Source organism: Ogataea parapolymorpha, chromosome I, assembly GCF_000187245.1.
Source record: "Ogataea parapolymorpha DL-1 chromosome I, whole genome shotgun sequence".
NCBI classification, from domain to species: Eukaryota; Fungi; Ascomycota; class Pichiomycetes; order Pichiales; family Pichiaceae; genus Ogataea; species Ogataea parapolymorpha.
In genome coordinates, this window is record NC_027866.1 from 627,558 (window position 1) to 654,153 (window position 26,596).

The 26,596-nt window shown below is 48.8% G+C and overlaps 20 protein-coding genes and 3 non-coding genes across 23 annotated transcripts; 12 read left to right on the plus strand and 11 right to left on the minus strand.

Annotated features, from left to right (window-relative positions):
- Window positions 1-60: 60 nt before the first annotated feature.
- Window positions 61-1,671, plus strand: HPODL_02186 (uncharacterized protein; the record flags this gene model as incomplete). Its single annotated transcript, XM_014081807.1, has 1 exon — window positions 61-1,671. The coding sequence occupies one exon, from the start codon at window positions 61-63 to the stop codon at window positions 1,669-1,671; it is 1,611 nt and encodes a 536-aa protein (XP_013937282.1).
- Window positions 1,672-1,721: 50 nt separating this feature from the next.
- HPODL_02187 (uncharacterized protein) lies at window positions 1,722-3,353 on the plus strand (the record flags this gene model as incomplete). The annotated part of the gene is made up of 1 exon (XM_014081808.1): window positions 1,722-3,353. The coding sequence occupies one exon, from the start codon at window positions 1,722-1,724 to the stop codon at window positions 3,351-3,353; it is 1,632 nt and encodes a 543-aa protein (XP_013937283.1).
- A 1-nt stretch (window position 3,354) lies between these two features.
- HPODL_02188 (Conserved hypothetical membrane protein) lies at window positions 3,355-4,137 on the minus strand (the record flags this gene model as incomplete). The annotated part of the gene is made up of 1 exon (XM_014081809.1): window positions 3,355-4,137. One exon carries the CDS (start codon window positions 4,135-4,137, stop codon window positions 3,355-3,357), a length of 783 nt encoding a protein of 260 aa, XP_013937284.1.
- Window positions 4,138-4,277: 140 nt separating this feature from the next.
- Window positions 4,278-5,069, plus strand: HPODL_02189 (rRNA-processing protein UTP23; the record flags this gene model as incomplete). The annotated part of the gene is made up of 1 exon (XM_014081810.1): window positions 4,278-5,069. One exon carries the CDS (start codon window positions 4,278-4,280, stop codon window positions 5,067-5,069), a length of 792 nt encoding a protein of 263 aa, XP_013937285.1.
- Window positions 5,070-5,132: 63 nt separating this feature from the next.
- Window positions 5,133-5,351, minus strand: HPODL_05100 (uncharacterized protein; the record flags this gene model as incomplete). The annotated part of the gene is made up of 1 exon (XM_014081811.1): window positions 5,133-5,351. The coding sequence occupies one exon, from the start codon at window positions 5,349-5,351 to the stop codon at window positions 5,133-5,135; it is 219 nt and encodes a 72-aa protein (XP_013937286.1).
- Window positions 5,352-5,395: 44 nt separating this feature from the next.
- On the plus strand, window positions 5,396-6,244 carry HPODL_02190 (uncharacterized protein; the record flags this gene model as incomplete). The annotated part of the gene is made up of 1 exon (XM_014081812.1): window positions 5,396-6,244. One exon carries the CDS (start codon window positions 5,396-5,398, stop codon window positions 6,242-6,244), a length of 849 nt encoding a protein of 282 aa, XP_013937287.1.
- Window positions 6,245-6,311: 67 nt separating this feature from the next.
- Window positions 6,312-6,857, minus strand: HPODL_02191 (Ubiquitin-conjugating enzyme E2 2; the record flags this gene model as incomplete). Its single annotated transcript, XM_014081813.1, has 1 exon — window positions 6,312-6,857. One exon carries the CDS (start codon window positions 6,855-6,857, stop codon window positions 6,312-6,314), a length of 546 nt encoding a protein of 181 aa, XP_013937288.1.
- Window positions 6,858-7,113: 256 nt separating this feature from the next.
- On the minus strand, window positions 7,114-7,186 carry HPODL_05397. Its single transcript has one exon. It is a non-coding gene; the product is annotated as a tRNA-Arg (tRNA).
- A 56-nt stretch (window positions 7,187-7,242) lies between these two features.
- On the minus strand, window positions 7,243-7,770 carry HPODL_02192 (uncharacterized protein; the record flags this gene model as incomplete). The annotated part of the gene is made up of 1 exon (XM_014081814.1): window positions 7,243-7,770. One exon carries the CDS (start codon window positions 7,768-7,770, stop codon window positions 7,243-7,245), a length of 528 nt encoding a protein of 175 aa, XP_013937289.1.
- A 376-nt stretch (window positions 7,771-8,146) lies between these two features.
- HPODL_02193 (Heat shock protein 70 2) lies at window positions 8,147-10,078 on the plus strand (the record flags this gene model as incomplete). The annotated part of the gene is made up of 1 exon (XM_014081815.1): window positions 8,147-10,078. One exon carries the CDS (start codon window positions 8,147-8,149, stop codon window positions 10,076-10,078), a length of 1,932 nt encoding a protein of 643 aa, XP_013937290.1.
- A 122-nt stretch (window positions 10,079-10,200) lies between these two features.
- HPODL_05396 lies at window positions 10,201-10,273 on the minus strand. The gene has a single exon. It is a non-coding gene; the product is annotated as a tRNA-Arg (tRNA).
- A 96-nt stretch (window positions 10,274-10,369) lies between these two features.
- HPODL_02194 (Trafficking protein particle complex subunit BET3) lies at window positions 10,370-10,942 on the plus strand (the record flags this gene model as incomplete). Its single annotated transcript, XM_014081816.1, has 1 exon — window positions 10,370-10,942. One exon carries the CDS (start codon window positions 10,370-10,372, stop codon window positions 10,940-10,942), a length of 573 nt encoding a protein of 190 aa, XP_013937291.1.
- A 248-nt stretch (window positions 10,943-11,190) lies between these two features.
- Window positions 11,191-12,603, plus strand: HPODL_02195 (uncharacterized protein; the record flags this gene model as incomplete). Its single annotated transcript, XM_014081817.1, has 1 exon — window positions 11,191-12,603. The coding sequence occupies one exon, from the start codon at window positions 11,191-11,193 to the stop codon at window positions 12,601-12,603; it is 1,413 nt and encodes a 470-aa protein (XP_013937292.1).
- Window positions 12,604-12,608: 5 nt separating this feature from the next.
- Window positions 12,609-13,349, minus strand: HPODL_02196 (Exosome complex component SKI6; the record flags this gene model as incomplete). Its single annotated transcript, XM_014081818.1, has 1 exon — window positions 12,609-13,349. The coding sequence occupies one exon, from the start codon at window positions 13,347-13,349 to the stop codon at window positions 12,609-12,611; it is 741 nt and encodes a 246-aa protein (XP_013937293.1).
- Window positions 13,350-13,744: 395 nt separating this feature from the next.
- Window positions 13,745-14,692, plus strand: HPODL_02197 (uncharacterized protein; the record flags this gene model as incomplete). Its single annotated transcript, XM_014081819.1, has 1 exon — window positions 13,745-14,692. The coding sequence occupies one exon, from the start codon at window positions 13,745-13,747 to the stop codon at window positions 14,690-14,692; it is 948 nt and encodes a 315-aa protein (XP_013937294.1).
- Window positions 14,693-14,712: 20 nt separating this feature from the next.
- Window positions 14,713-16,179, minus strand: HPODL_02198 (Sphingosine kinase, involved in sphingolipid metabolism; the record flags this gene model as incomplete). The annotated part of the gene is made up of 1 exon (XM_014081820.1): window positions 14,713-16,179. The coding sequence occupies one exon, from the start codon at window positions 16,177-16,179 to the stop codon at window positions 14,713-14,715; it is 1,467 nt and encodes a 488-aa protein (XP_013937295.1).
- Window positions 16,180-16,249: 70 nt separating this feature from the next.
- On the minus strand, window positions 16,250-17,869 carry HPODL_02199 (uncharacterized protein; the record flags this gene model as incomplete). Its single annotated transcript, XM_014081821.1, has 1 exon — window positions 16,250-17,869. One exon carries the CDS (start codon window positions 17,867-17,869, stop codon window positions 16,250-16,252), a length of 1,620 nt encoding a protein of 539 aa, XP_013937296.1.
- A 129-nt stretch (window positions 17,870-17,998) lies between these two features.
- On the plus strand, window positions 17,999-19,942 carry HPODL_02200 (Eukaryotic peptide chain release factor GTP-binding subunit; the record flags this gene model as incomplete). Its single annotated transcript, XM_014081822.1, has 1 exon — window positions 17,999-19,942. The coding sequence occupies one exon, from the start codon at window positions 17,999-18,001 to the stop codon at window positions 19,940-19,942; it is 1,944 nt and encodes a 647-aa protein (XP_013937297.1).
- Window positions 19,943-20,106: 164 nt separating this feature from the next.
- On the plus strand, window positions 20,107-20,190 carry HPODL_05394. The gene is given in 2 exon segments: window positions 20,107-20,143; window positions 20,155-20,190. It is a non-coding gene; the product is annotated as a tRNA-Tyr (tRNA).
- A 187-nt stretch (window positions 20,191-20,377) lies between these two features.
- On the plus strand, window positions 20,378-21,613 carry HPODL_02201 (Serine/threonine-protein kinase RIO2; the record flags this gene model as incomplete). The annotated part of the gene is made up of 1 exon (XM_014081823.1): window positions 20,378-21,613. One exon carries the CDS (start codon window positions 20,378-20,380, stop codon window positions 21,611-21,613), a length of 1,236 nt encoding a protein of 411 aa, XP_013937298.1.
- A 53-nt stretch (window positions 21,614-21,666) lies between these two features.
- Window positions 21,667-23,508, minus strand: HPODL_02202 (Heat shock protein SSB1; the record flags this gene model as incomplete). The annotated part of the gene is made up of 1 exon (XM_014081824.1): window positions 21,667-23,508. The coding sequence occupies one exon, from the start codon at window positions 23,506-23,508 to the stop codon at window positions 21,667-21,669; it is 1,842 nt and encodes a 613-aa protein (XP_013937299.1).
- Window positions 23,509-23,658: 150 nt separating this feature from the next.
- Window positions 23,659-24,213, minus strand: HPODL_02203 (uncharacterized protein; the record flags this gene model as incomplete). The annotated part of the gene is made up of 2 exons (XM_014081825.1): window positions 23,659-24,180; window positions 24,211-24,213. 2 exons carry the CDS (start codon window positions 24,211-24,213, stop codon window positions 23,659-23,661), a joined length of 525 nt encoding a protein of 174 aa, XP_013937300.1.
- A 522-nt stretch (window positions 24,214-24,735) lies between these two features.
- Window positions 24,736-26,328, plus strand: HPODL_02204 (Non-essential protein of unknown function; the record flags this gene model as incomplete). The annotated part of the gene is made up of 1 exon (XM_014081826.1): window positions 24,736-26,328. The coding sequence occupies one exon, from the start codon at window positions 24,736-24,738 to the stop codon at window positions 26,326-26,328; it is 1,593 nt and encodes a 530-aa protein (XP_013937301.1).
- Between the last annotated feature and the right edge of the window lie 268 nt (window positions 26,329-26,596).

Below are 26,596 nucleotides of genomic sequence, written 5' to 3' on the forward strand. Positions count from 1 at the left end.
TTATTATAGGTAATGGCAAAGTGTTTCTGACTGTTTGTTGACATTGATACATTTTGACAGATGGGCTTGACGGGCCTTCCACACAATGTTCACCTCGAAATTGTCAGGCATCTAGACCTGCCTGACAAGCTACGGCTGGCGTACTCGTGCGCTCTCTTGTACAAGACTGTTGTCCCCCAGATATACTCCCGACTTCTATATTTGAGCAACGACGCAGTGTGTCCCAAGAACTTCGACGTCGAGCTGATCTCAGACCAGTACACTATCATCGGGAAACATCGGCTGGCCAAGTTGCTAAGTGCGCTGTCTCAGACCTCGTGCTTGAACTTCCAGTACGCCGACCTGGTCATCGAGCTTTTGTTGCAGGATGCTGAGTCCGAAAGTAAGACCCTTATAGAATGGAGAGATCACTGCCCCCAGTTTCCCAACCTTGTCCGGTACAAGTTTCCTGAGACTCTGACGATATCTCCTCTGAGCCATCTCCAGGCCCCTAATCTCGAGACCCTAAGGGTGGACGTGAATTTTTGTCGGGAGACAGAAAAATACAACGGCATGGTCAGCTTCGTCAACCTCGTACAGCTGCGACGGCTGGTTTTCGCAGGAAAGCTCGGACCAAACGAGGACATGGTGATCTTCAAGCTGTTGACAACGTATCCGCATGCCATGAAACGTCTCACCGAGCTGCGGTTCGAGGTGGACTCCGAGTCCGGCGACCGCGCGTACCGGCGGGTGGTCGGGGTAATGGCGATTTGGCGCAAGATCGGCTTGCTGCTCAACAACCTGACCAAGCTCGCGCTCCCGCTTACCAATCACTCGACAGCAGTCATTCTAAACCTTATCAGCAAGCACGTGCACTTGGAGCACCTGACCAGCTTGGAGCTGTTTATAGAGGACGACGGCGGGGTGCTAAATCTTATCAACACAACGCAGCATTTGGCGTCGCTACTCAGGTCCAAAAGCCAAAATCTACGTGAACTTTCTATCCATTATAAATTAGCCAAGCCGGACAGCGAGAAAAATCACCTGCGCTCGATAATGCTTCTGAAGCTCACCGAAACGTTCAAGAATCTGCGCAAACTGGCGATCGACCTCAAAATCGAGGGCCTCGACCTTTCCAACCTGCTGATGATGGTGGGGACGCCGCTGTCGAACAACACCTCGTCGCTTAGAGACTTCCGGCTCAACATCGACACCCCTTCGGAAAACCTTGTTGGCAACTTGCTTAACAATCTGGACGACGTCCAGGACCTGTTCCCGCAACTTAACTACGTCTACGACTGCTCTTGCGAAAATTGCAGGCGCATCTGTGACAAAATGACACATCTCCCGCCAGCTATTGTGAAAGAAGCCATCAGAGTGTCGACGATGATGATCATCGGAAACGAACTAGACTATTTTCAGCGCCAGACAGACACTTCCAAACCGTTTGCACGTTTTTTCCGCTCGGACTTGGGGGCCAACGGGTACCTATTTGACCACTTTGCTGGTAGCCAGCTCAACTCGTCACTGAAAGTTTTTCCAAATCTCAAAATCTTCGAGGTTTGCGGCCTTATTTACCACAGATACGGTACTGAGTTTAGGCTGTTGTTTGGAAATCCCTACACAGGGCTCAGCAGGGAATCTGAGTCGTCAGTGGTTGAAATGGGGCTGGTGCTGTCCGGCACTCTGTAGTATGTATATTTATAAAAGTTTTGGCTGTGCCAAAAAAAATAATTTAGACCATGTCTCTTTTCAAAAAGGACCCGGGACTCAAATCGCTTTCGAATCTCAAATCTTCCGAGCGCAGAAAGCTATACGCTGCTATTTGCAGCCAGTATGGGCTGAATGAGCAGTCTTTGGCTAGTGACGGTGTTGCATCGCTCGTTTTGCCTCCAGAGGTCAAATACGCTGCTTTCAAGTCTCCCCATGCTCAGGGCACGCTGTACACGGATTTGGAGGGCGTTCCCATCTGGTTCAGAACGAGAGACTCTGAGCTGCTGCCAACACTTTTTACACTGTGGAAATACCCTTACATTCTGCCAATTGTCAACACTCACCAGTACGTTATAGAGCGACTTGTTAACGGCTCGAATCTCATGCTTCCAGGCACAATTCCTCCGTTTCCTGAGGGTGCCAAACGGGGCAAGGTGGTAGCTGTTGGCGACTACAAAAAGCCAAATGTTGCGGTCGCTGTTGGATACTGCCAAATGGATTTAGGCGGCGTGACAGATGTCGTTGGAACCCATGGCGTAGCCGTTGAGATAATGCACGTCTACCAAGACTGGCTGTTTACCTTGGTCAAGGGTGTAAAACTTCCAGACAAAACTGATGTTCTGCCTGCCAATGTGCTTATTCAGGAGCAACAGTCTGAGAAAGAGGCAGTGGAGGAAGCTACACAAGAAATTAAAGAAATTGATATTTCAACCTCATTGACGGTCCAGGATATGGACGACATGTTCTTCCGGGCAACTCTGTACTCGATCAGTCAGGATACCATAGAGACTCCTATTAATGCGTCATTGTTCATGTCGGGCCATGTGTATAAGAACTTCCCTCCCATGGACAGCAATCTGATCAACATAAAAAAGACGTCCTGGAAAAAGACGGCGAAATATCTCAAAGCGATGGAAAAGGAAAATCTGCTCAAACTAAAAGGCAAGGGCGACGACGTGGTGGTTGTGTCGGTAAACAAGGAACACGAAAAGGTCAAACAATTCGAGCCATACAAAATTAGGAAAAATAAGTCTGGGGAAGCATCGAAAAAAGATACAGACTCAACAGAGCTGCAAGTTACACAGCTGTACAAAGCTCACTCTTCAGCATCAAATTTTCTCCGACTGTTGGATTCGTCGCAAGATTACTACACTCTCCAAGATATCAAAGCATTGGTTGGTAAATACATACAAACACACCAGCTGGTGAGCAAAAACGATCCAAAAAGCATCACCGCGGACGAGCCGCTGCAACGGTTGCTGAAAACTGTCACGATCGAGAGAGCCAAGGTGGTGGACATTTTGGTGAAACAGCATTTCTCGCCGTTCTATAAGGTGAGTCGTGGAGACGAGTCTACCAAGCCTAAGAAGGGACAGGTGCCTATAGTCAAAATTGTCGAAGAAATGAAAATCGGACGCAAAATTATCACCAAAATCATCGGCGTGGAGGAGTTTTTGATCGATCCCGAAGAGGTCAGCTCCATCCTGAAAGTGAAGTGTTCGGGCTCGACCACTGTCGCTACCAACATTCAAAATCCAAAGCTTGTGGAAGTCACCGTGCAAGGCCCGCATTTCAAGACGGTCCAGGATCTTCTAATCAAGCAGTACGGGTTGAAGCCAACATGGATCGAGTACGAAAACAAACTGAAGAAGAAACGGTGATTCACTCGGTCTTGCCAGGTTCCTGCACAAGCTTGAACTGGTTTCCGTACTTCTTGAGAGCTGACTTCGCGTTGATCCAATATTGCTTGATCTGAGGAGACACAGAAGGATGCGACAGAAGGCCGTCAATTCTCACCTCGAGCTTCTTGAAACATGATCTAGTGAAAATCGATTTCTCGTATCTGAACTTAATGAACGCTCCATAGACAACCAGAGCAATCCAGAAACCTTTGGACCACAAAAGGGCCCTGACAACAATGTAGGCAAAGGTGGCAATCTCAAAATTGGCAGCATAGTACATCGACAAATCGTTGTAGTTGGCAACAAAGGAGCCAAGCTTGTTGGCAAGGGCTTCCTGGTTTTTGAGTCCCAGTTTTGGCAGAACCGCTCCCCTAAAGTACGTGATACAGTGGAAGAACGAGAAAAACACAAAGGGGAAGATGGACAGCGAAATGACAGGCAAAACCAGAAGCAGAGCCAAAGCAATCAAGATATATTGGACGTTATCGTCCGCAAGAACCGCCTTGGGGTTGTTCAGTTTTAGACTGCCAGCCTTCCAGGATTGATGGATAATGATTCCAAATGACTCAATCACAGACAGATAAATCAGAGTGTAGCTGAATTTGTGGAAAGAGCCCTTCGATCTGTAAGAAATAAAATAGACAAGAGAGTAGAAAATTGTGGTGACATGGCCGGCAAACCAGGCGAATTGAGCTGTCTGAACCAGTTCAATGAGCTGATCTTTAAAAGGCTTTGCTGGGGCGGCGGGTTTTGGGCTTGACATTTGCTAAATTTCAAAAATGGCGCAACTCAACTTGAAATAAAGACGTATAACATTTTTTTGCTGTTAACCGTTACACAAATTTCAGCTTGTCTTTGAAGGCTGTGCTCGGTAAAAAAAAATTTATGTACAAAATATAGAGCATGAAGCAGAAGAGAGCAAAGCAGTACCGCAAACAGATCCACCAGTATATCTCGACGTTCAAGTTCAAGCCACCTATCCAGTGCATAGTTGATGACAACGTGATTTTGGAGTGTGAGAGAACCAAGTTCGATGTGATTAAGGCGATTTCCAGGACCGTCCAGACTGAGGTGAAGCTCATGATCACCCAATGCTGCATAAACCATTTGTATGAGACACGCAACCAGCCGGCTATCGATATTGCTAAAAAGATGGAGAAGCGGCGCTGTAATCACAAGGAGACACAGAGCAGCAAGGACTGCATAGGTTCGATCGTTAACATAGATGGCAAGAACAAGCACAGATATTTGGTGGTAACTCAGGACGACAGACTGCGCCAGTCTTTGAGAACTGTGCCTGGAGTTCCCCTAATTTACATGAAGCGGTCGGTGATGATCATGGAGCCGATGTCGCCTGTTTCTGAGCGGGTGGTCCAGGAGACAGAGGCCAGAAAATTGACGAGCTACTTGAACGATCCGCGTGCGGGAGTGCAGGCGCAAGATGGGGAAGAAGAAATAGAGGAGCAGGGCCCAGCCCAGAAGAAACGAAAGGGTCCAAAGGGGCCAAATCCTTTAAGTGTGAAAAAACCAAAGAAACACGAGGAGCCAGAAGAAGGAGGCACGAAACGGAAAAGAAAGCGGGCGCACAAACGAGGTACCAAGACCCACGAATCTTCTGAAACTGGGAATTCGGACGAAAAGGAAAACGTCGAAGTCTTGCGCTCTGAGGAACCCAAAGAGAACGACGTTGAATAGACAGTTGAGCTAAAACGATATATTTGTCTGTATAGTACACTGGTAGCAATGCTGGTATGTAGATTATTTCTGCGAGATGTACAGCACGTTATTTCCTCTGAGGAACACTTCTTCGTAATTTCTGACCTTGTTGTTTTCAACCATCTCAACGGTGTCCTTGAGAACAACGTTCATGTAGCCGTCAATGGAAGCAAGTACCCCGTGGTATTCGAGGCCATGCTGAAGCTTGACCACAACCGGTGAGTTTGTCATTTCGGCAAGAAAGTTGGACGTTGACGACATTGGAAAATAAGTTCAAGAAAAATTAAATTATTATTTCTTGTCCTATGTTTAGAGTAGTGCGTACGATCCGGTTTTATTCCACGAACCAGGCCGGCGCCAACGCGAAAACCAATGTGGCTGGCATGATGCCAGATGCCAAACTGCTCAACCAGAAACTTAAACAGGAGCGGGATCTGCGGCGAGAAAGAAACAAGCTCGCTCTTTCCTCAATCAAGGACATCTTTGCAATATTCTCTCCTACCGCAGGAGACGACGACGAGTTTGACACCGCAAATTTCGATCCCACGCCCGTGTACAAAAATCCGGAAACGTATCTGAAATTGTCTCTACCAAAACAGCATTACATTCTAGAGGAGCTCGAGGACAAGTTCAAACGCAAATGGACGGGGATCGACAAAGACAAGAAACGGTTTATTTATTGGCTGGCATATGGACCCCACGGGCCTCGTGAGGGGTTTGTCACAGAGCATAGGAAGACTGTGGTTCCAGAGAAGAAAAAGTCGAATACTCTTCTTGATCAAATTATTGCAGAAACAGAGTCGCAGAAATATAAAGTAGAGGTCGATGAGTACGTGCCGCCAGATCTGCCGTTCCGCACGCCGTCGGTCCTCAAATCTGTGAACCCAACCAAAGACACAATCTTATCCCCACTACCGCCTCGCGACCCGCGTCTTTTCGGTCCCAAAAGACTCGAGCAGTACAAAAAGGACAGAAAAATGAACCCGTACAGCCAATTTGTCCTGGGATTCCTTATGGTGCTCACTTTTCTCAACTACCGCAAAGACAGAGAGGTGAACAGCACCGGAAAGGTGCCGGATTACGAGTATTTGCAAAACGATAACCTTTTGCAGATTGACGACCTTAGTAAAAAACTGGCCCAGGCGGTCAAATAGCCAGCCCAGAAATTACTCAAATAGACATGACTTGTGCTCTCTAACGAACTATATGCTATTATGGTCGCTACTCCTTGTCGTCCGCCTCTCCCTTCTCCAAACCGTCCTCGTCGTCCTCGTCATCCTCGTCGTCGTCCTCGTCGCCCACATCCAACATATCCTCTGTCCAGCTCTTCTCGACAGTCTGTCTAACCCGTTTGATGTACTGGCTGCGGTGGTCTTTGTACAGGTTGGCGGCCTCCACGTTGGCCGGCGAACTGATATTCGGATCGTTAAGGAGCGATTGGATCGACGTCAAGATCGAGGCAACGTCGTAGGTCGGCGACCATCTGTTCTGCAAGATATCTAAACACAGTTCTCCGGACCCGTAGACATTCGGATGGAACATCTCAGACGTGAACCGCACATTAGGTGGTTTATTAGGGTATTGCTCATCAAATGTTAGTCGCAGTCTGAACGTACCGTCCTCGTACGGGGTATCTTGCGGACCGATAATTATTCCGTTCCAAATCATCACATTGTCGGCTAAAGGAGATGCAGACACACCTCCAGCGGAATCCTGCTGGATCCGCTTGAAATCCCTCATCAGTCTTCTTCTCGCAGGCGTTGACATTTCCGAACGTAGTTTTTGCCAATAGAACGAAAAAGAATATGCTATCAAAATATATATATCGCCCTCGCTTATGTAAGACCTTTTGTTTTTTTTCCCTCGCTTACTGTCGCGCTCTGGATAAATCTATCAAGGTTGTCCGCCACACTCCATTTGGTGGGGCAACTTTGACCGAATTAAGAGCGCAGAGTAACAAAAAGAGGTAACCGGGCTTCCCATGTTGATGTTCCCACTATGCGAAAAAAAAATACAAGGAGAGCTCCCATGCCGGGACTCGAACCCGGAATCTTTTGATTAGGAATCAAACGCGTTAACCATTACGCTACATGGGTCCCTGCAAAAAAAAATTTGGGCCTCAGGAATTTTGAGGGGATCGAGTTGTCGCTCGTTATTCTTCATCACTAAATTCCTGCTCTATAAACCGAGCAATGTATCGTGGAGTACCATAAAGGAATTCAATTGTTCCTGCATTGCTCAAGATCAGCTGGTCTCGATTGAACATCGAAAAGTCATTAATCTCTAGAACCAGATAGCCAGGAAATAGGCTAGCCTTTTGCTTGAACTTTAATCCATCGAAAAATCCTTGTACTTGATCATCATTGTAAAACCTTATTGTAAATGAGTGGATCATGATCTCCGAGTTCAACAAATTTTGCGTAACTCTGCGCCGCTCCTTGCGCTCAAAAGCTGCAATAGCTTTATAATTCGCAAAGGCAAGAATCTTGTAATTTGCATCGCACAAACACAGAGGAAGCGAGGACAATGTGTTTGATCTGGGGTATATTCGCAGCACTTTTAGAACTTTGTCAACCTTGTAGTTGTGGCCGAGGCCCGCCTCGCAAAGCACTGGCTCAAGCCAATGCTTCATGTGGGCACTGGCAGTCACCCGAACTGCGTCTCTCGAGGAAGGTGGCATCGTTGGGGCGAGCAAGTAAATAACGGCGCTGGTACGCTTACCTAATTGTTTAGGTCAGCGAGTACCTTTGTTGGACGAGGCAGATCTGAGCTGTAGGATGCGTCCTGTTTGGCTCGGAGATTGCGTGATCGATAGCCAGGGCTTATCCAAAGAGCAATTGAGCCAGATATGGCGACCTGAGTTGGGGATGGAAATTTCTAGAAGGATTTAAGTCGTGCAATAAGTGAAAAATTCGACGAAATCAATTTTTTGAAGCTGTAGGTCGTTCTAGTACGATCAATGGCAATACTATATATATGCATTGTAGTCCAACTGGCCAAATCTTTTCATAGAATTGTTTTCTACCATTTCTTAGAATAGAATTATAGAAATTAATATGTCTAAAGCAGTCGGTATTGACTTAGGTACTACCTATTCGTGTGTTGCGCACTTTGCCAACGACAGAGTCGAGATTATCGCCAATGACCAAGGTAACAGAACTACTCCATCGTTCGTTGCCTTCACCGACACTGAGAGATTGATCGGTGACGCCGCTAAGAACCAGGCTGCCATGAACCCAGCCAACACTGTGTTCGACGCCAAGAGACTGATCGGTAGAAAGTTTGACGACCCAGAGGTCCAGGGTGATATCAAGCACTTCCCATTCAAGGTTGTCGACAAGAGCGGCAAGCCACACATCCAGGTCGAATTCAAGGGTGAGACCAAGGTGTTTACTCCAGAAGAAATCTCCTCTATGGTGTTGACCAAAATGAAGGAGACCGCCGAGTCTTTCCTCGGAACCACCGTTAAGGACGCTGTTATTACTGTTCCAGCTTACTTCAACGATTCCCAAAGACAAGCCACCAAGGATGCTGGTTTGATTGCTGGTCTGAATGTCATGAGAATCATTAACGAGCCTACCGCTGCCGCTATTGCCTACGGTCTGGACAAGAAGAGCCAGGGTGAACAAAATGTTTTGATTTTCGATCTTGGTGGAGGAACCTTCGATGTTTCCCTTCTGTCCATTGAGGACGGTATCTTCGAGGTCAAGGCTACTGCCGGTGACACCCACTTGGGAGGTGAAGATTTCGACAACAGACTGGTGAATCACTTCATCAACGAATTCAAGAGAAAGAACAAGAAGGACATTTCCGGCAACCAGAGAGCTTTGAGAAGACTCAGAACCGCCTGTGAGAGAGCCAAGAGAACTCTTTCCTCTTCCGCTCAGACTTCCCTGGAGATCGACTCGCTGTACGAGGGTATTGACTTCTACACCTCGATCACCAGAGCCAGATTCGAGGAGCTGTGTCAGGACCTGTTCAGATCTACCCTGGACCCTGTCGAGAAGGTTTTGAAGGACGCCAAGCTTGACAAATCTCAAGTCAACGAGATTGTGCTTGTTGGTGGTTCCACCAGAATTCCAAAGGTCCAAAAGCTCGTTTCCGACTTCTTCAACGGTAAGGAGCCAAACAGATCCATCAACCCAGATGAAGCCGTTGCTTACGGTGCTGCTGTGCAGGCTGCTATCTTGACCGGTGACACTTCCTCCAAGACCCAGGACCTGTTGCTGTTGGACGTTGCTCCACTGTCTCTCGGTATCGAGACCGCTGGTGGTGTGATGACGAAGCTGATCCCAAGAAACACCACCATTCCAACCAAGAAGTCTGAGATCTTCTCCACGTACTCCGACAACCAACCAGGTGTGTTGATTCAAGTTTACGAGGGTGAGAGAGCCAGAACCAAGGACAACAACTTGCTTGGTAAGTTCGAGCTCTCTGGTATTCCACCAGCTCCAAGAGGTGTTCCTCAAATTGAGGTCACTTTCGATATTGACGCCAACGGAATTTTGAATGTGTCCGCTGTTGAAAAGGGTACCGGAAAGTCTCAGAAGATCACCATCACCAACGACAAGGGTAGATTGTCGCAAGAGGAGATCGAGAGAATGGTCTCTGAGGCCGAGAAGTACAAGGAGGAGGACGAGAAGGAAGCTAAGAGAATTGCTGCTAAGAACGGTCTTGAGTCCTACGCTTACTCATTGAAGCAAACTACTTCCGAGAAGCAATTCGAAGAGAAGGTGGAAGCTTCCAAGAGAGAGGCTTTGACCAAGGCTTGCGACGAAACCATTGCTTGGTTGGACGAGAACCAGACCGCTACTGCTGAGGAGTACGACGACAAGAGAAAGGAGTTGGAGCAAGTTGGTAACGAGGTTCTGAAGGACTTGTATGCTGAGGGTGGTGTGCCAGGTGGTGCTCCAGGTGGATTCCCAGGTGCCGGTGGCGCCCCATCCACTGAGGAGACTCAGGGTCCAACTGTTGAGGAGGTTGATTAGATATAGAGTAAGCTAATGTGATCTGTTATTTTGTGATAGGGAAAAAAGAGTGAGCAGGATTAAACTGAGCTGATTCTGACGGTTTAAAAGTAAAACATTAACAAAAATTTACAAAAAGAAAGCACCCAAGCCGGGAGTCGAACCCGGAATCTTTTGATTAGAAGTCAAACGCGTTAACCATTACGCTACTCGGGCTAACTCTGCTTGTGGATAGGCGAGGCACATCTTGTTGGGGAAGACCAGCTCTAGAGAAATAAAAGTAAGAAATAAAATATTAATCCGCTAGCGTTGATGTCTAAACAAATTAAACAACTTGGAGACGACGTCTGGAAGACCAAGGTCGAGAAAGTGAACTCGGAATTGTTCACACTCACTTACGGGTCGATTGTTGCGCAGCTGTGTCGCGACTTTAATAACAATTACGAGGAGGTGAATGCGCAAACGTACAAAATGGGCTACAACATAGGCGTGCGTCTGATTGATGAGTTCCTACAAAAAACACAACTCTCGCGATGCAGCAGTTTCCGCGACACGGCCGAAATCGTGTCCAAAGTTGGGTTCAAGATGTTTCTGAATATTGTGCCTAACATCACGAACTGGACCTCAGACATGACTACGTTCAGCCTTATCCTGACTGAAAATCCTCTGGCAGATTTTGTGGAGCTGCCTGATGACGGCAAGGCCGTCAAGGAGCTGTGGTACTCAAACATCTTGTGTGGTGTTTTGAGGGGAGCTTTGGAGATGGTCCAGCTAGATTGCGAGGTTGGGTTTATCAGCGATGTTTTACGAGGCGATGAGACTACAGAGTTACGTGTGCGGTTGGTGCAAGTGCTCAGAGACGAGATTCCTGCTGGCGAGGAATAGATGATCGAAATGGCATCCTCAGTCATGGTTGTCTATCATTGTGATCAGGTAATGTAGATAAGGATAGAAAAAGACTCATCATAGGTAGCCATTTGTTCACTCTGCCAACGAACCGTCCGCCTGGATTGAACTTTTGCAGGGGATAAATGTAATGAATAAAATGTAATTTTTTTCTTCTACCTATAGTTTATTTAAACTTTTCTGTCACCGTTCTTATGGTTAATTAATAAAGGTACCAGTTTGTCATAATGGCTAGTTCAAGCACAGATAACTTGCCTGCTAAGGCGGCCTCTGACGACGATGGCATTTCTCTGTCTACTCGTGCTCAGGAAGGATTGGAAAATTACATACACGACTTGTCTTTGAATGACAAACAGAAACCTGCCGGAACGGATGAAGAGTTATTGCAGGACACCGATCAGCAAGAACCCATTGGCAGCTTTATTGCAGCTGACGAAGTGCCTGATTCCGCTGCCTCAATGTCCGACCACACAGCTGTCGAGTCTCCTTTAGAGACTACTCCCCCATTAGATGTTCACCGTTCTTCTGTTCCGGATACGCTCTCCGCGCAGTCGGGAAACTCCATCGATGACATCTCACGTTCTATCGACGAGTTTGCTAATGGTCTGACGGGCGAAGACTCCAAGCCGGAGGCAAACGAAGAGTCTGAGCAGGAGTTGGCTGAGCCAGAAAATAAAGCACAGGCTAAGTCTGAGGTGGAAACAGAGGAGTTTAGAGGCCAGTTTTTGAACGATTTCGATACTAGCGAGGAACAGGAGCATTCAGAGATACATAATGATACCATTCGCACCTCCTTCGACGCATCAACAGACACTTCGTCGAATCGTGCTCCCGACGAGCAGTCATCGTTGTCGTACTCTTCCCGCCTCTCAAACTCCCCATCAGACAGGTTCTCGTGGCAACAGAACGACGACCAGTTTTCGCTTGCAGGCCACGATACAAGATCGGTGAGCTCCTCGGGCTCATTGTCGACCGGACGCACGTACGATTTGTCAGATAGCTACTCCGAAAGCGTGCTGGGAGAAGAGTCCGAGGCAGACCAGTTCAGACAGAATTTTGTGCGCCAAAACACAAAAGACACAGTCAGACCGGTGAGGTCAGAGACTCTGGGGTCTTCAGTATACGAAGATCCTAGAAGCGAGCGATACCAGGGAAGAAGCCCCATAGTGAAGCCCCCTATTCAGCAGGCCCGTGTGCGATCCATGTTGATTGACGAAGTGCCGGAACCTCGCACCAACAGTCGAGTTGCAAGCGAGACGTCGCAAGATACCAAGGAGACAAAGGAGACTATCAGGGAGACACCTGCCATAACGACTTTCCCCAACGTGGACCTGAAAAAAATCATGCAGCTACCAACGACCGAAAAACGGCTGGCAGCGCTGCAGAAAGCAAGACAGGAACTTATGGAGTACGACACTGGGCTTTCTGGGTACCTGCACGAGGCCATCAAGGCCGGCTCCAAGTCGTTTGCCAACACTGACTCACAATTGGGGCCGAACGTGCTGAACGCGTTCAAAAACTCAGACCAGTACCACTCAAGCACCCCGTCAACAGCAGAGCTGGCAAACGACCTTCTACGCACCTCGTCCGTGATCAAACAGAAAGGACGCAACTTGCTACGGAAAATACATCTGAAATGAGTACATTACTGGCGTTCCTGCAGCTGCCCCCCTGCTATCCGCACTTGCAAATCCATGAGCTCCTTCAGCCGGTGACAGCCCTCTATACCCAGGCTGATCAGTCTTTCTAGCTTGTCGAGCGGCAGCTTGTCCTCGCATAGGGTCAGGTTGAGCTTGTCGGAATCGCCAACCACACCGATCGTGATGAAGCTGAGATCGTTTTCCTCGAGCGCGTTCATGTCCAGCAACGGTGTCTGGTCGTACAGCCCCACGCTCACGGCACTGACGTAGTCGTATAGCGAGATTCCGGCGTCGATCAGCGCCAGCGTGATGGCGTTACAGAAACAGGCCAGCAGGCCGCCGTCCATCGCCAGCACCGTGAGATTAATGTCTATGGCTGTTCGTGAGTAATTTTTCAACACTATAGTTTTCATGAAGCAACGTTTGAGAATAATGCTGATTTCCTGTAATCGTCTATCGTTTTTTGGTCTTTTCTTTCTCTCGTTAGATGCAAACGGCGGATAATTGATGTTGAGAGATAGGACGGGCCCGTTAGGGTCCAACTTTGTTCCTGCTGCGAGGTTCGCCCCATGTTCCATCGGACCCTTCACCAGACATAACACCTTAGAGTTTCCCTGCTGGACGTAGGACGACCCATCTGCCGCGTTCGGATGTGTGTTGATCTGGCACTCAAATCGTCTAAGCTCGTTCCACCGTCTTCCATCTACCCTGAGACCTTCAGGCGAATACAGTTCGAGTCTGCTCATTAAATATATTTTTTAGAGTTTTAAATTTTTCTGGCTGCTACACACCGATGCTGGAGTCGTCAGTCGACTGGGACTTGCTGGCTCAGACATGGGATAAAATCAAGAGCTGTGTGATTTGGTTCAATGTGAGTATTAGACTGGGTTTCTGGGCTAACTGTGCAGTACACTGTGTCGATGATCATCATCACGCCATGGCTGCTATTTATTCTTGCAGATCTGGTGGTGTACATCTTCCGTGTGTGTTGGGACGGTGTCGCCTACTGTCTTGAAAAAGCTCTGTGTCGCTGTGAGGCTGCAAAGGCCGTCAAAACCGAGTGACCCTAGTGCTTACGCGATCTTGTGCTGTGTACTACTTAGGTATGTAAAATCGCCGCGACAAAATTATTTATTAAACTATGAGTGACCAAGAATCATCTGAGACAAGGACCAAAATAGACCTTAAAGAGGAAGAAAAGGCCTCTCAGGAGACACCAGAGACGGCCCCGGCTGCTGAGAAGGCCGAAGATGCGCCTTCTGATGCTGCCCCGCCGCCAATGCCAAAAAGGCCAGTGTCTGCAGCCGAACGGGCGATCCAAGATCTCAAGGAGGCGTTTCCGACTGTAGAGGAGAAGTACGTGAAAATGGCCTTGATCGCGTCTCAGGGCCAATTGGACCCTGCGTTCAATGCACTGCTGTTTTTGTCGGACCCTTCGTCGGACATCGCAGTGCCTGTTGTGGAGACCAAGCCAAAGTTGCCATCGAAAGACTCGTTTGAGCAACGGCGGCAGCTGGAGTCCGACGAGGCGCTGGCCCGTCGGCTGGCCCGCGAGTACGAGAAACGCGGCTCTCGCTCGAAAGCTGCGCCGCCAAAGCCCAAGAAGAAGCCTGTTTGGGCTGCAATCGAGGACGGCTCCGACGACGAGGAGGACTTTGTCGACTCGCTGGCGAAAAACGTCGAGGAGGCCAAGAATACCGTTGGCGGCTGGATGAGCAACCTGGCCAAGAAAATCCAGACAGAAGTCAACACCGTGCAGCAGGGCCAGGGCGAGAACCAGCTGTTCAATGCGTTTGGCAGGAAATCCAGCATGCAGTCCAGCAGAAGCCGCGACGACAGCCAGACCCCGCCTCCGCCTCCCGTGAGACCGCCACGCCCGCAGAAGACGAGCTCTGTGGCTGAGTCGCACAAGAGCAAGGAGATGGAAGAGCAAGTTGCAGGAATAAAGCTCGAGGACGCTACAACGGATACGAAACAGAAACACGAGCCGATCTCGACGATCCAACCGGAGCCCGTCGTGGACGACACGTTTGCTGTGGACGACAGCGACGAGGAAGACGACAAGAAGGAGGAAGATAAGAAAAAGTAGTGTTGTCTATGTTTCCAGTATTAACCAATGTGTGCTAAAAATCCGCTGTCTTTGTAGCGGCCGTCGTTCATCACGGTCTTCATCACGCCCGGGAGCACCTCCACCTGGATGGTCTCCACGGGGAAATTTTCTCCGTCGACGGAAATGTAGCTGGTGCGGCCCTTTTCCAGCATCGGCACCAGTTTGAGCGACTCCACCTTCAGATGGTCCACGTGGTCGTGCCACACGTGCAGACCCTTGTCGAGCTGGAGTAGGCTGTGCGCTGACCTCCACACCTGTGTGCGGCCGTCGAAAAGCACAAGGTCGATCGCGCCGTCGTTAGGCAGCGCAGCAGGGAAAAAATCCACGTCTTTTGCGATGTACGGTAGCTTTCCCGTATAAAAAATGGACAAATTCTGTGTGACGTTGTCGTCCAGCCATTCCCAGCCTGCTGGCAGCCGGTCGTCGTCAAACAATTGTCCGTCAAAATACTTTGGTTTGAGCGCGTCCTCGTCCAGCTGTGTTGTCACGCCAGGCTGCTGGTACTGAGACTTGTAACGTTCCGAAAGTTCCTTTTTGTCGTTAGTAATCCGCTTAACCGCCACGCGGCAAGGGAACTGTTTTTTGCGCAGAATGTTGAGCAGCACGCCAATGTCAAAGCGAATCTCGCCAATAAACCTCATCCACTCGGTGCCTATGTCTGCCTCGGCAATGACGCCATACGTCTGGCTCAAAAATGAGATTCGCGGACCGCTGCTCTTGGAGCAAACAAGCATCAGATCGCTGCGCACCGTGTGGCCCTTGATGATTTCCAGAGTCGCCAGTCCTGGTTTCAAAGTGCCCAGACACGAGAGAGCCATGGCGTTGCCAGATCCGCATGGAGTCTGCGCGATAAAGAGCTTTTCAAACGCCCGGACGCGATCCTTGCGGCTATATATGCCGTTCAGTACTTCGTGCGGGATTCCGTCGCCAGAAGCACAGATGACTCCGTCATATTTATCGATATCCACATATTTCATGTATTCTGTAGCATGGCCAGTGTATTCCGTCTTGACCAGCTCCACGTGGTACCGAGCAGCGTTCAAAACAGGCTCCACATCGTGCTTGTACAAATGGATCGCCTTGCCCTTGCCACTGTGCGGGTTCACAAACACAATGACAGACTTCTTAGGCTCAGAGTTTGCATATGCCAGGGCCATCAACTGCGACACAGAACTCTTCGATCCCGGCTCGTTCGACTGCTGGCTGCCGGTTACTTCAGCCACAATGGTCCGAATCTTCAAACGTGAATCTTGCTGCTCAATATAGGTGATTTCCGCGCTCTCATTTAGAGCTCCCTCTACCCAGACAATGTTTTTGAAGGGGATAAGCGTGCCGTTGGAAAGCTCTTCAGAACCGTTTTTGTCAGCCTGCCCAGACGGAATGCAACAAAATACCCCGGCAATCCTACTGTCACGGCCAGTTTGGTCCGTCAAAAGACCGTGGTCTGTTATCTTGGCCAAAACCATTATGAAATCCTTTTTTATGCACTGCCTGAATTATTATTTCATGATTCGTTCATTACGTAGTCCTATTTAATTAATTACCATACGCAGAAAACCCGCCAAAGGTCGACGTCGGAGGCGGATACCGCTGGAAAAGCTTCGACTTCTTGGTCCGTCTGGCCCCTGGCGTCCGTGTGAGGAACTGCGTTGGGATCTTATTCTCAATCGAGATCGAACTTGTAGTAAAGTCCACCTTGATCTCCGGCTCCTTTGAGATCTCCTCCGTCACGAACCGAAGCCAGTACTCCTCAAAATCCTCGTCAGCCATGTCAGCCGACTTGGTGGCTTTGAGAAAGTTGTGCAGCTCCTCCAAAGTCATCTCTTTGCCGTTTTTGCGACGCAAAATATCCAGCGTAAACTCGGTCATTAGTTTGATCTTCTCGAGTCGTTTCTCGTCGTAAACGCATTGCTCCATCCGAGGTATTAGACCTAACAGCGACTGCCACGGTCTTGAAACAGTGTAGCCGCTCTTGCATTCCAGCTTCGAGTCGTATCTGCAGATAGCGTGCTCGGGACAGGGAATGCATCGCGGCTTAATCTGCTCCAGAAATGCGTCAGCTTTGTTTGCGAACTGCGTCAACAATGGATTTTCTGTAGGCAGCCACGACCGCACACTCCTTATCTCGCCTTCCCGACCACAGAATCCAACGTCAACGGCCATCGAGCGGTAGAAAAATAGCGACGATAAAATTGGTAGCAGCAAAAGCGCATATTTGTAATGCCCCTTTTGAACCGGCTTTGACTCCGCCTCAGCAGAAGACTCAACCACAACGACGGTCTCCTTTATCGTCTCTTGCTCTACCACCTCTGTTTGTTGTTCGCCATCTATTTCCACAACCTCGCGCACCTCGCTCTCCCGTACTTTTACCTCTGCTTCCTCCACTTCCGTATCCGAGCTGTCAACATCCGTGAGTAGTTCCCTCTGCATCACTTTTGTAGCGCTTGCTATCGTGCGCTCGTCGTCTCCACTCTCATTATCAATAATCCTGTCAGGTCCCGCCAGCATTTCGTCAAGAAAAGACGGAACCTGAACATTCTCGACTGCCTCGAACGTGTTCTCCATCTCCATTTCAACTATCTGGTTTTTTGGCTCTTCCTTTTTAGGACTCACAAGTCTCGCAAGGATATCAGAAATGTCGCCCTCCTCAACCGGGCTTTCGGACTCAAACTTCTCCAAAGACAGTGGCGATTTGATGGACTTACTAGACTTTGCTTCCTCCATTCTGCTGACAGTTGGCGATTCAGCGTCGTCGGAGACGGCGTTCTCTTCCGTACTTTTGTTCTTTCTATGCAGCTTTTTCCTTTTAGGGGTGGCCGCCTCAGAACCTCTTTTTTGCGGAACGGTCTGGTCTGGGGCAGGACTCAGGCTTTTACGCGATTCTTTGTCGGGAGTCGAGTATCTGGAGTTTTTCGCGCTTCTCTTAGATGAGGTGTTGACCTCTTCTATCTCCACGCTATTTTCAATACTTTTCTTGTACTCTTCGAGCCACTTGGCCGCGTTAGGGCGAATATACTCTTCATACAGCTGGATCAGCTCAGATTTCTTTGCGCTGGACGGATAGTCAATATTTCGGTCAACTAGAATCGATCTCAGGCGTGGCACAGTCACCTTGTGGGGGTCAAAATCTGGATCGAGATACTCCACGCTATCCATGATTAAAAGAATGGTATTGTTTATGTTTATGTTTAGTTTTTAAAACATATTTGAACCTATTTGCAAATTGACAGAAAGTAGTGGAGCAAAAAAAATTTTCCAAATCCATCCTTAATTTACTATAGCTTAATGTCGAACCCTAACCAGCAAAACAACCAGGACGACTTGTCTCAGGGGATGCAAAATTTGAACGTGGGGGGCCAACAATTCAACCCGAACGCGGCTCCTTCGTTTGTTCCCGGCCAATTTGGACAGCAATTTGGACAGTACCAGCAATTCAATCAATACCAACAATATAATCAGCAATACGGCCAGTACCAGCAATATGGCCAGTACGTGCCGCCACAGTCATTTGGCTACGATGCCCGCGACCCATACGCTGCTCAGCCACAACAACAGAGCAACCACATGTCCTTGGAAGAGTACCAGAAACAACAACAGGAGTCGCTCAACAAGAGCACCAAGCCTAAGACCAAGCTGAAGTTGAACTTGAACAGCAGCACCGTCAAGGCGCCTGTTAAGAAGAAGGAGGAACCTAAAAAAGAGGAGCCGAAAGAAACAAAGCAAGAGCCAAAACAGGAGCCGAAACAGGAGACCAAGCAGGAGACCAAGCAGGATATCAAACCGGAGGTCAAGGCCGCTCCCAAGCCAGAACCAAAGGCTGACGCCAAAGCCGACGCCAAGACTGCCTCCAAGCCACAGAAGACAGATAAGTCTGTGGCTCCATCTTCTGTCATTAGGGAACAGGAGCAACAGCTGGACGAGTCCGTTTTGCAGGATATGTTTGGCGGAAAAGACCACATGTCGATTATCTTCATGGGCCACGTGGATGCCGGAAAAAGTACCATGGGAGGTAACATTCTTTATCTGACTGGAGCCGTTGACAAGAGAACAGTGGAAAAGTACGAAAGAGAAGCCAAAGAGGCCGGAAGACAAGGTTGGTACTTGTCCTGGATCATGGACACCAACAAGGAGGAAAGAAACGACGGAAAGACAATTGAGGTTGGAAAATCCTACTTCGAGACCCAAAAGAGAAGATACACTATCCTGGATGCTCCAGGCCACAAGCTGTACATTTCCGAGATGATTGGAGGAGCTTCTCAGGCAGATGTTGGTATTTTGGTTATTTCTGCCCGGAAGGGAGAGTACGAAGCCGGTTTCGAGAGAGGAGGACAATCCAGAGAGCATGCTATTCTGGCCAAGACGCAAGGTGTCAATAAGCTGGTTGTGGTGATCAACAAGATGGACGATCCTACCGTCAACTGGTCTGAGGAGAGATACAACGAGTGTATCAGCAAGCTATCTGCTTACCTTAAGGGTGTTGGATACCAAAAGAACGATGTCGTTTTCATGCCCGTTTCCGGCTACACTGGTGCAGGTTTGAAGGACCGTGTCAAGCCGGAAGAGTGTCCTTGGTACACAGGACCTTCTCTGCTGGAGTTCCTTGATAATATGCCTCTTGCTGCCAGAAAAATCAATGATCCATTTATGCTGCCAATTTCCGGTAAGATGAAAGACCTGGGTACGGTGGTCGAGGGTAAGATCGAGTCTGGACATGTCAAGAAGGGACAACAGCTCATAATGATGCCGAACAAGATACAGGTCGAGGTGCTGACCATCTACAACGAGACTGAGGCAGAGGTCGACACGGCCGTTTGCGGAGAGCAGGTGAGAATGAAACTGAAGGGTGTTGAGGAAGAAGAGGTGTCTGCCGGTTACGTGCTCTCTTCCACGCTCAACCCAGTCAAGACCGTGACCCGATTCGAGGCCCAAATCGCCATTGTTGAGCTCAAGTCCATCTTGTCCTCGGGATTCTCCTGTGTGATGCATGTCCACACCGCCATTGAAGAAGTCACATTTACAAAGCTGCTGCACCACTTGCAAAAGGGAACCAACAGAAAATCCAAGAAGCCACCAGCGTTTGCTAAGCAGGGCATGAAGATCATCGCCGAGCTGGAGACCGCTATGCCAGTTTGTCTCGAGACATACGAGGACTATCCGCAGCTGGGCAGATTCACCCTGAGAGATCAGGGCCAGACCATTGCTATCGGAAAGGTTACTAAGCTATTGTAAGTAAGAATGATAAACGAGCTGCTATTTACATAAGAGACAAATGTATTGTGACCATGCAATTCTTCATCTGCAGCGTTCCGTTTTCATCTGATGCTGTGCTTCTGGTTGTTGTTATTATTGTTGGCTGTATGTGAGGACCCCAGACAATTCTCTGTCAACAAGTCCTCTCTTTAGCTCAGTTGGAAGAGCATGAGACTGTAATTGTACAAGAAATCTCAGGGTCCCCGGTTCGATCCCGGGAGGGGAGACTTTTTTTTCAAATTCCTGCAAGCACAAGATGCGCTGCGTAGTGCGACCTTTTGGTCCACCACACTACTTTTTGTTGTGTTCCTCCAGCTTCAAGCCTTCCGACCCAAATTCATCCACCTTATCAAGCGAGGAATTAATTTTCAGCATTTTTAAAAATTTGTGCGGTTTTTATTGTCATTTTTTATCATGAAGTTGGACACTATACACATGCGTTATCTCAATGCAGACGACTGGCGAGTACTCCAGGCCGTCGAAAACGGGTCTCGGAGTCACGAGGTTGTGCCTACGAAGCTGATCGGCCAAATAGCAAACCTCAAGACAGGTATGGGCTCTGCCAACCGAGCCATCTCTGATCTTGCAAAATTGAACCTCATCTCAAAGCTCCGAAACGCTAAGTACGACGGGTACCGGCTGACATACAACGGGTTCGACTATCTGGCTCTCAAGACATTTGCGCAGAAAAAAACCCTGGTCGAGCTTGGGACCACTATAGGTGTTGGTAAAGAATCGGACATTTATGCAGGAAAAGACGGCCAAGGCAACGAAAGGGTGCTGAAGATCCATCGTTTGGGAAGAGTCTCTTTTCGCACAGTGAAAAACAAGCGGGATTACCTCCGCAATAAGGAGGCTCAGAGCTGGATGCATCTGTCGAAGCTGGCAGCAGAAAAAGAGTATGAGTTTATGACGATATTGTATGAGAACGGATTTGAGATCCCGCGGCCGCTAGACTATTCGCGCCATTGTGTTGTCATGGAGTTGGTGGAGGGCTTCCCGATGCGGCAGCTTCGTGAACATTTCCAATACAAAAAGCTATACTCGCAGTTGATGCAGTTTATGGTGAAATTAGCCAACCATGGATTAATTCACTGCGACTACAACGAGTACAACATCATGATCAGAGAGGACGGTTCTTACGACTCGGCCACAGAGCCCGGGTTCCTTGTGATTGACTTCCCGCAATGTATATCGATCAACCACGTGGACGCAGAATTCTACTTCAAGCGGGACGTGGAGTGCATCAGACGGTTTTTCAAGCGCAGATTCGGGTACTCGCCTAAAGACGACTCGATGATGCTAGATACGGATGGCTACGGCGACGGTTTCAGATATGCGTATCCCGTTTTCAGCAGAGATGTACAAAGAATAGGAGATCTGGACATGCAGGTGAAGGCCTCTGGCTACAGGAGCGAGAAGAAGACAGAGTTGGAGGACGCGCTGGGAAGCATGAGACGGGATTACGACGATACTGAGGAGGACGACGAGAAGGAAGAGGAAGAAGAGGAGGAGGAGTATGGATCGGAGCTTGAGTTTTCGGAGTCTGAGTCGGACACGGACTCTGTTAACGAAAAAATCGTGCAGGCCCTAGTGGAGGGAGAAGAACTGGAAACTGATAAGTTTGGGAATTACATATTAAAAGAGTAATTACAACAATCGATACTTAATTCACTCCATTATGCGAATAAACTATCTCACGGTTAACGAGTAGCCATGGCCTTGGTGACGACTCTCTTCAGCGACAGCTCAGCCTTTCTCAGGTCGTCAGCAGAAGAGTCCTCAATCTCAAGAGCAGCCAGAGCCTCAGACAGAGCAGCCTCAACCTTGTCCTTAGCACCCTTCTTCATCTTAGCAGACAGAACTGGGTCGGTGACGGTGGCCTCGATGGAAGAGACGTACGACTCGAGTCTTTGTTTTTGCTCGTGCTTCTTGGAGAATTCCTCGTCGGCTTTCTTGAACTTGTCAGCGTCGTTGATCATCTTCTCAATCTCGGAGGTGGACAATCTACCGACAGAGTTGGAGATGGTGATGTTGGCAGATCTACCAGTGGACTTCTCGACGGCAGTGACCTTCAGAATTCCGTTGGCGTCGACCTCGAAAATGGCCTCCAAAACTGGCTCTCCAGCTGGCATTGGTGGGATGTTCTTGAGGTCGAACTCACCCAACAGGGTGTTCTCGGCACAGTTGACTCTCTCACCCTGGTACACTGGGAACTGGACGGTGGTCTGGTGGTCCTCAACAGTGGTGAAAGTTCTTCTCTTAATGGTTGGAACAGTGGTGTTTCTTGGAACAACTGGAGCAAAGACGTTACCTTGCATAGCAACACCAAGCGAGAGTGGGATGACATCCAACAGAAGCAGGTCCTTGGTCTCGTCAGAGGTGGATTGACCGGTCAGGATGGCACCTTGGACGGCAGCACCGTAAGCAACGGCCTCATCTGGGTTGATGGACTTCTCGAGTTGCTTACCGTCGAAGAAGTCAGACAACAGCTTCTGGACCTTTGGAATTCTGGTGGAACCACCAACAAGGACGACCTCGTCGACCTGGGACTTGGAGATCTTGGCGTCCTTCAGAACTTGCTCAACTGGAGTCAAGGTGGACTTGAACAGAGCAGAGTTGATGTCCTCGAATCTGGCTCTGGTGATGTTAGCAGAGAAGTCCTCACCCTCGAACAAGGAGTCGACCTCAACGGTGGTCTGGGTGACGGAAGAAAGAGTTCTCTTGGCTCTCTCACAGGCGGTTCTGAGTCTTCTCAGAGCTCTGGCGTCACCGGAGATGTCCAAACCAGTCTTCTTTTGGAACTCCTTTTTGAAGTGCTCAAGGAGGTTGGTATCGAAATCTTGACCACCCAAGTGAGTGTCACCAGCAGTAGCCTTGACGGTGAAGACACCACCAGCAATGTGCAGCAGAGAAACATCGAAAGTTCCTCCACCAAGGTCGAAGATCAGAATGTGCTTCTCCTGGTCGGACTTACCAGCACCAAGACCGTAAGCAATGGCAGCAGCGGTAGGCTCGTTGATGATTCTCAACACGTTCAAACCAGCAATGGCACCAGCGTCCTTGGTGGCTTGTCTTTGAGCGTCGTTGAAGTAAGCTGGAACGGTAACGACGGCTTTCTCAACCTTTTGGCCAATCTTGGCCTCAGCAATCTCTTTCATCTTGGTCAAGACCATAGAAGAGATTTCCTGAGGAGAGAAAGTCTTGGTCTCACCCAAGTACTCAACCTCAATCTTTGGGTTGCCGTTGTCGTCGATAACCTTGAATGGCCACGACTTGATGTCTTTCTGCACAGACTCGTCAGAGAAGGCTCTACCGATCAATCTCTTAGCATCGAAAACAGTGTTCTTTGGGTTCAAAGCAGCCTGGTTCTTGGCAGCGTCACCAATCAGTCTCTCTTCAGGAGTGAAAGCGACGAACGAAGGAGTAACTCTGTTACCCTGTTCGTTAGCGATGATTTCGACAGCAGAGTCGTATGTAGCAACACAGGAGTAAGTAGTACCAAGATCGATACCAATAGCACCTTGGAAAACACCGTCAGCCATTATGTCTATTTGTAAAGGTAATAAAAGATTTTAAATCCCCAAATTTTACCTTGAAATATTCCCAAAGTGAAAAATTTTTCAGAAAAAAAAAACGGGTTTTGCTTTTGCGCACGACGCTTTTTGGTGGGTAAATCTTGTTTTAGCACTGCCTCAACTTTTGGTAGCACGCCACTGGCTGATTTTCTTTTGGATCAGCTGCTCGGCTTCCTTCACTTCTTCCTTGAGCCCGATAATTTCCAGCAGTTGCATTTGGTTCATGCCCGGAACCAAAGCCACGTTTTCTGTGTCTGCCGTGTCGTGTATTTTGATCTTCGCTGTTGTCTGTTCTCGGATTCGCTCGATATCCTTTCCTTTCTTCCCAATTAGCGATCCTATCTCCTTGCGTGTCATGTGGTATTGCTTTTTTACTGCCACATTCTGTTTCGGAGAAAGAGCGACAGGTATGGCATTCCTCTCTGTCAAAACTTTATTTTCCTGCAGGTATCCAATTCTTGTTGGGGGTCTCAGATCCACACTCTTTCCGTACACATCCGCCAGTGGAGGCTCTAAATTTCTGTCTAGTTGATAGATATCACCAAACGCGTAGTGTCCATTGATCAGGACTCCTGTATTTGGCGGCTGGCCAAATTTCGGCCACACAATTATCGGGTCTCTTGAAAAAAGGGAGATTATCTGGTTAGCAGCAAAAACAGGTGAACTTACCATTCGATATATCTCGGATACCCTCTGTGGTGGTCCTGTAATCTGCACAACCCACTGGTTGAGATAAAAGTGTAGTTTTTCGAACCGCAGACATACGTTAGAGGGGCCCGGCTGGGGATCTAGGTGGGAGAGCACGGAATCCACCGACGAATGGTGGCCAAGAACAAGCCGAACGCTAGCATTACCGAGTCCAGGGTCGCCTGGAAGGTACACAACAAAGATTTTTGCTGACCAGCTTCTCTGAAGTTGGGGAAACAGCGAACTCATAGAAATGCGAGAGGAGAAAATGTTACTAAATCTAAAATATGCGCTGGCGCAGGAACCATTATCAGGAGACCCTTGAACTTAAATGAGCAACCATAAACATAAAGAAGACGCTTAACACCATCTCTTCTCCCACTCGTGGTGTGCCGCCCAACAGGCCGAGGGAAAAAAACTTGCGTGATTATCAGTTCTCCAGCTTATCTAGTCTATAAAAAAAACCCGTCCTCGAAATTTGTCGCTATTTTCTTTCGTACAAAAACTATGGGTGTGCCGCTTCCTGAAGTGATATACTCGGCGGTTAAGCCCATCATTCGGATGTACTTGATCATCCTGACGGGCTTTGTGATGACAAAGCTCGGGTTTGTGAGCGTGTCCACCACCAGAGCAATCAGCGATCTCGTGTTGCTGCTCTTCATGCCCTCTCTTATCTTTGACAAAATCGTGTCCTACATCTCGATATCGGATATCAAGACCATTGGCGTGATCTGTCTGTCAGCATTCATGATGTACTGCTGCAACGCCGGCGTCACGGCCGCGATTGTGACATTGACCCCCGTGCCCAAGAAAAAAAATGAATCCTGGATAGGAGGAGCAATGCTGGCAGGAATAATGCAGAACGTCTCTGACCTCCCCATCTCGTATCTACAGGCCATGACAACCTTCTCTGACGATGAGATCAACAAGGGCACCGCCTACGTGATCATCTGGCTCACCATGTATATAGTTGTGCAGTTCAACTGCGGGATGTTCCAACTGGTGGAACTGGATTTCCGACGGAAACGAGACGCGGAGGAAAAATCACAAAGCCGCGAGTTGCCTACAATTCGCGAAGATAAGGCCCCCGAACGCGATACAGACGTGGACCACGACCGCTTGTCACCCAAATCGTCGCTGTCCGGGTCGAGTCTGTCCAGTATCGACTCTGCTCCCGCGAGCGAAAATTTAAATCCGCACGCACTACTTTCCACCACTAACTCGCACAACTCGCACAGCACTCGGTACCCTGTCTCGCGCATCCCCTCAGCACGGCCGCACCACGATTATGCTCTGAGCCAGTGCAATTCGCACGCGTCATCCACCCGCTCTGCCGCGTCGTCGCACCGTTCCAGCGTGCTCACTCAGCCGCACGTCCAGGAACTCATCAGAGAATATTCGCGGCACGAACCCTACAATAGAGACATCCCGACCAACATGAAGATCATCACAGAGACCAATCTAAGCTCCAAGGACATTGAAAACTCCGCCAAGGCTCCCTGGGTCAGACGATACAAACTGCACTATTTGATTTTTTTTGTCAAGAACCTGAAAAAGCCAAACTCCATCGTGCTCATTTTCTCGCTCATCATTGCATTAATTCCATGGCTGAAGGCGCTCTTTGTGCAGACCACAGTGTACATGCCCAACGCACCGGACCACCAACCACCGTTGTCCTTTATTCTCCAGTACGCGCAGTACTGTGCTATGCCCTGCGTCCCGTTGGGGATTTTTTTAATCGGGTCGCTTTTGGGCCGGCTGCAAATTAACGACATCCCCAAGGGTTTCTGGAAATGTGTGGTTTGCCACACAGTCTACCGCCTTTGCATCTTGCCAATCATCGGCATTTTGTGGGTCGACCGCATGAAAAAGGCCAATTGGCTCACAGACCCCATGGCCATGTTTGTCACGTGCCTGGAGTTTTCGCTCCCGTCTGCCACCATCCAGGTGTACCTGACGGCCAGCAACATGGACCCGGAGGATGAGAACCCGCTGCAGATCAATTGTCTTTCACTGTACCTGATTGTTCAATATACCTCGCTGGTGGTGACGATGCCGATAGTTGTCTGCTACACTTTGAAAAACGTGGTGCACATATAATATGTACGAACAAAGCTATGGACGATCGACGCACGCATATAAAAAATTACCTTTGTGGGATCTGTAATAATCTTTCCTTGTTGATCCTCTTCCACCGTGAATTTCTTCAGACGCATCAAGTACAAGCTAGGCCTTGTCCACCGTCCGCATCGATCTCTCCGGTACAATCTTGCCAGATACATCAATAATAAATTTCTGCGCTCCAGCAAGGACAAGGTCTTTTTCTTCCTACTGCGCAAGGACGTGGATCCCGCTTTTTACAGGAAGC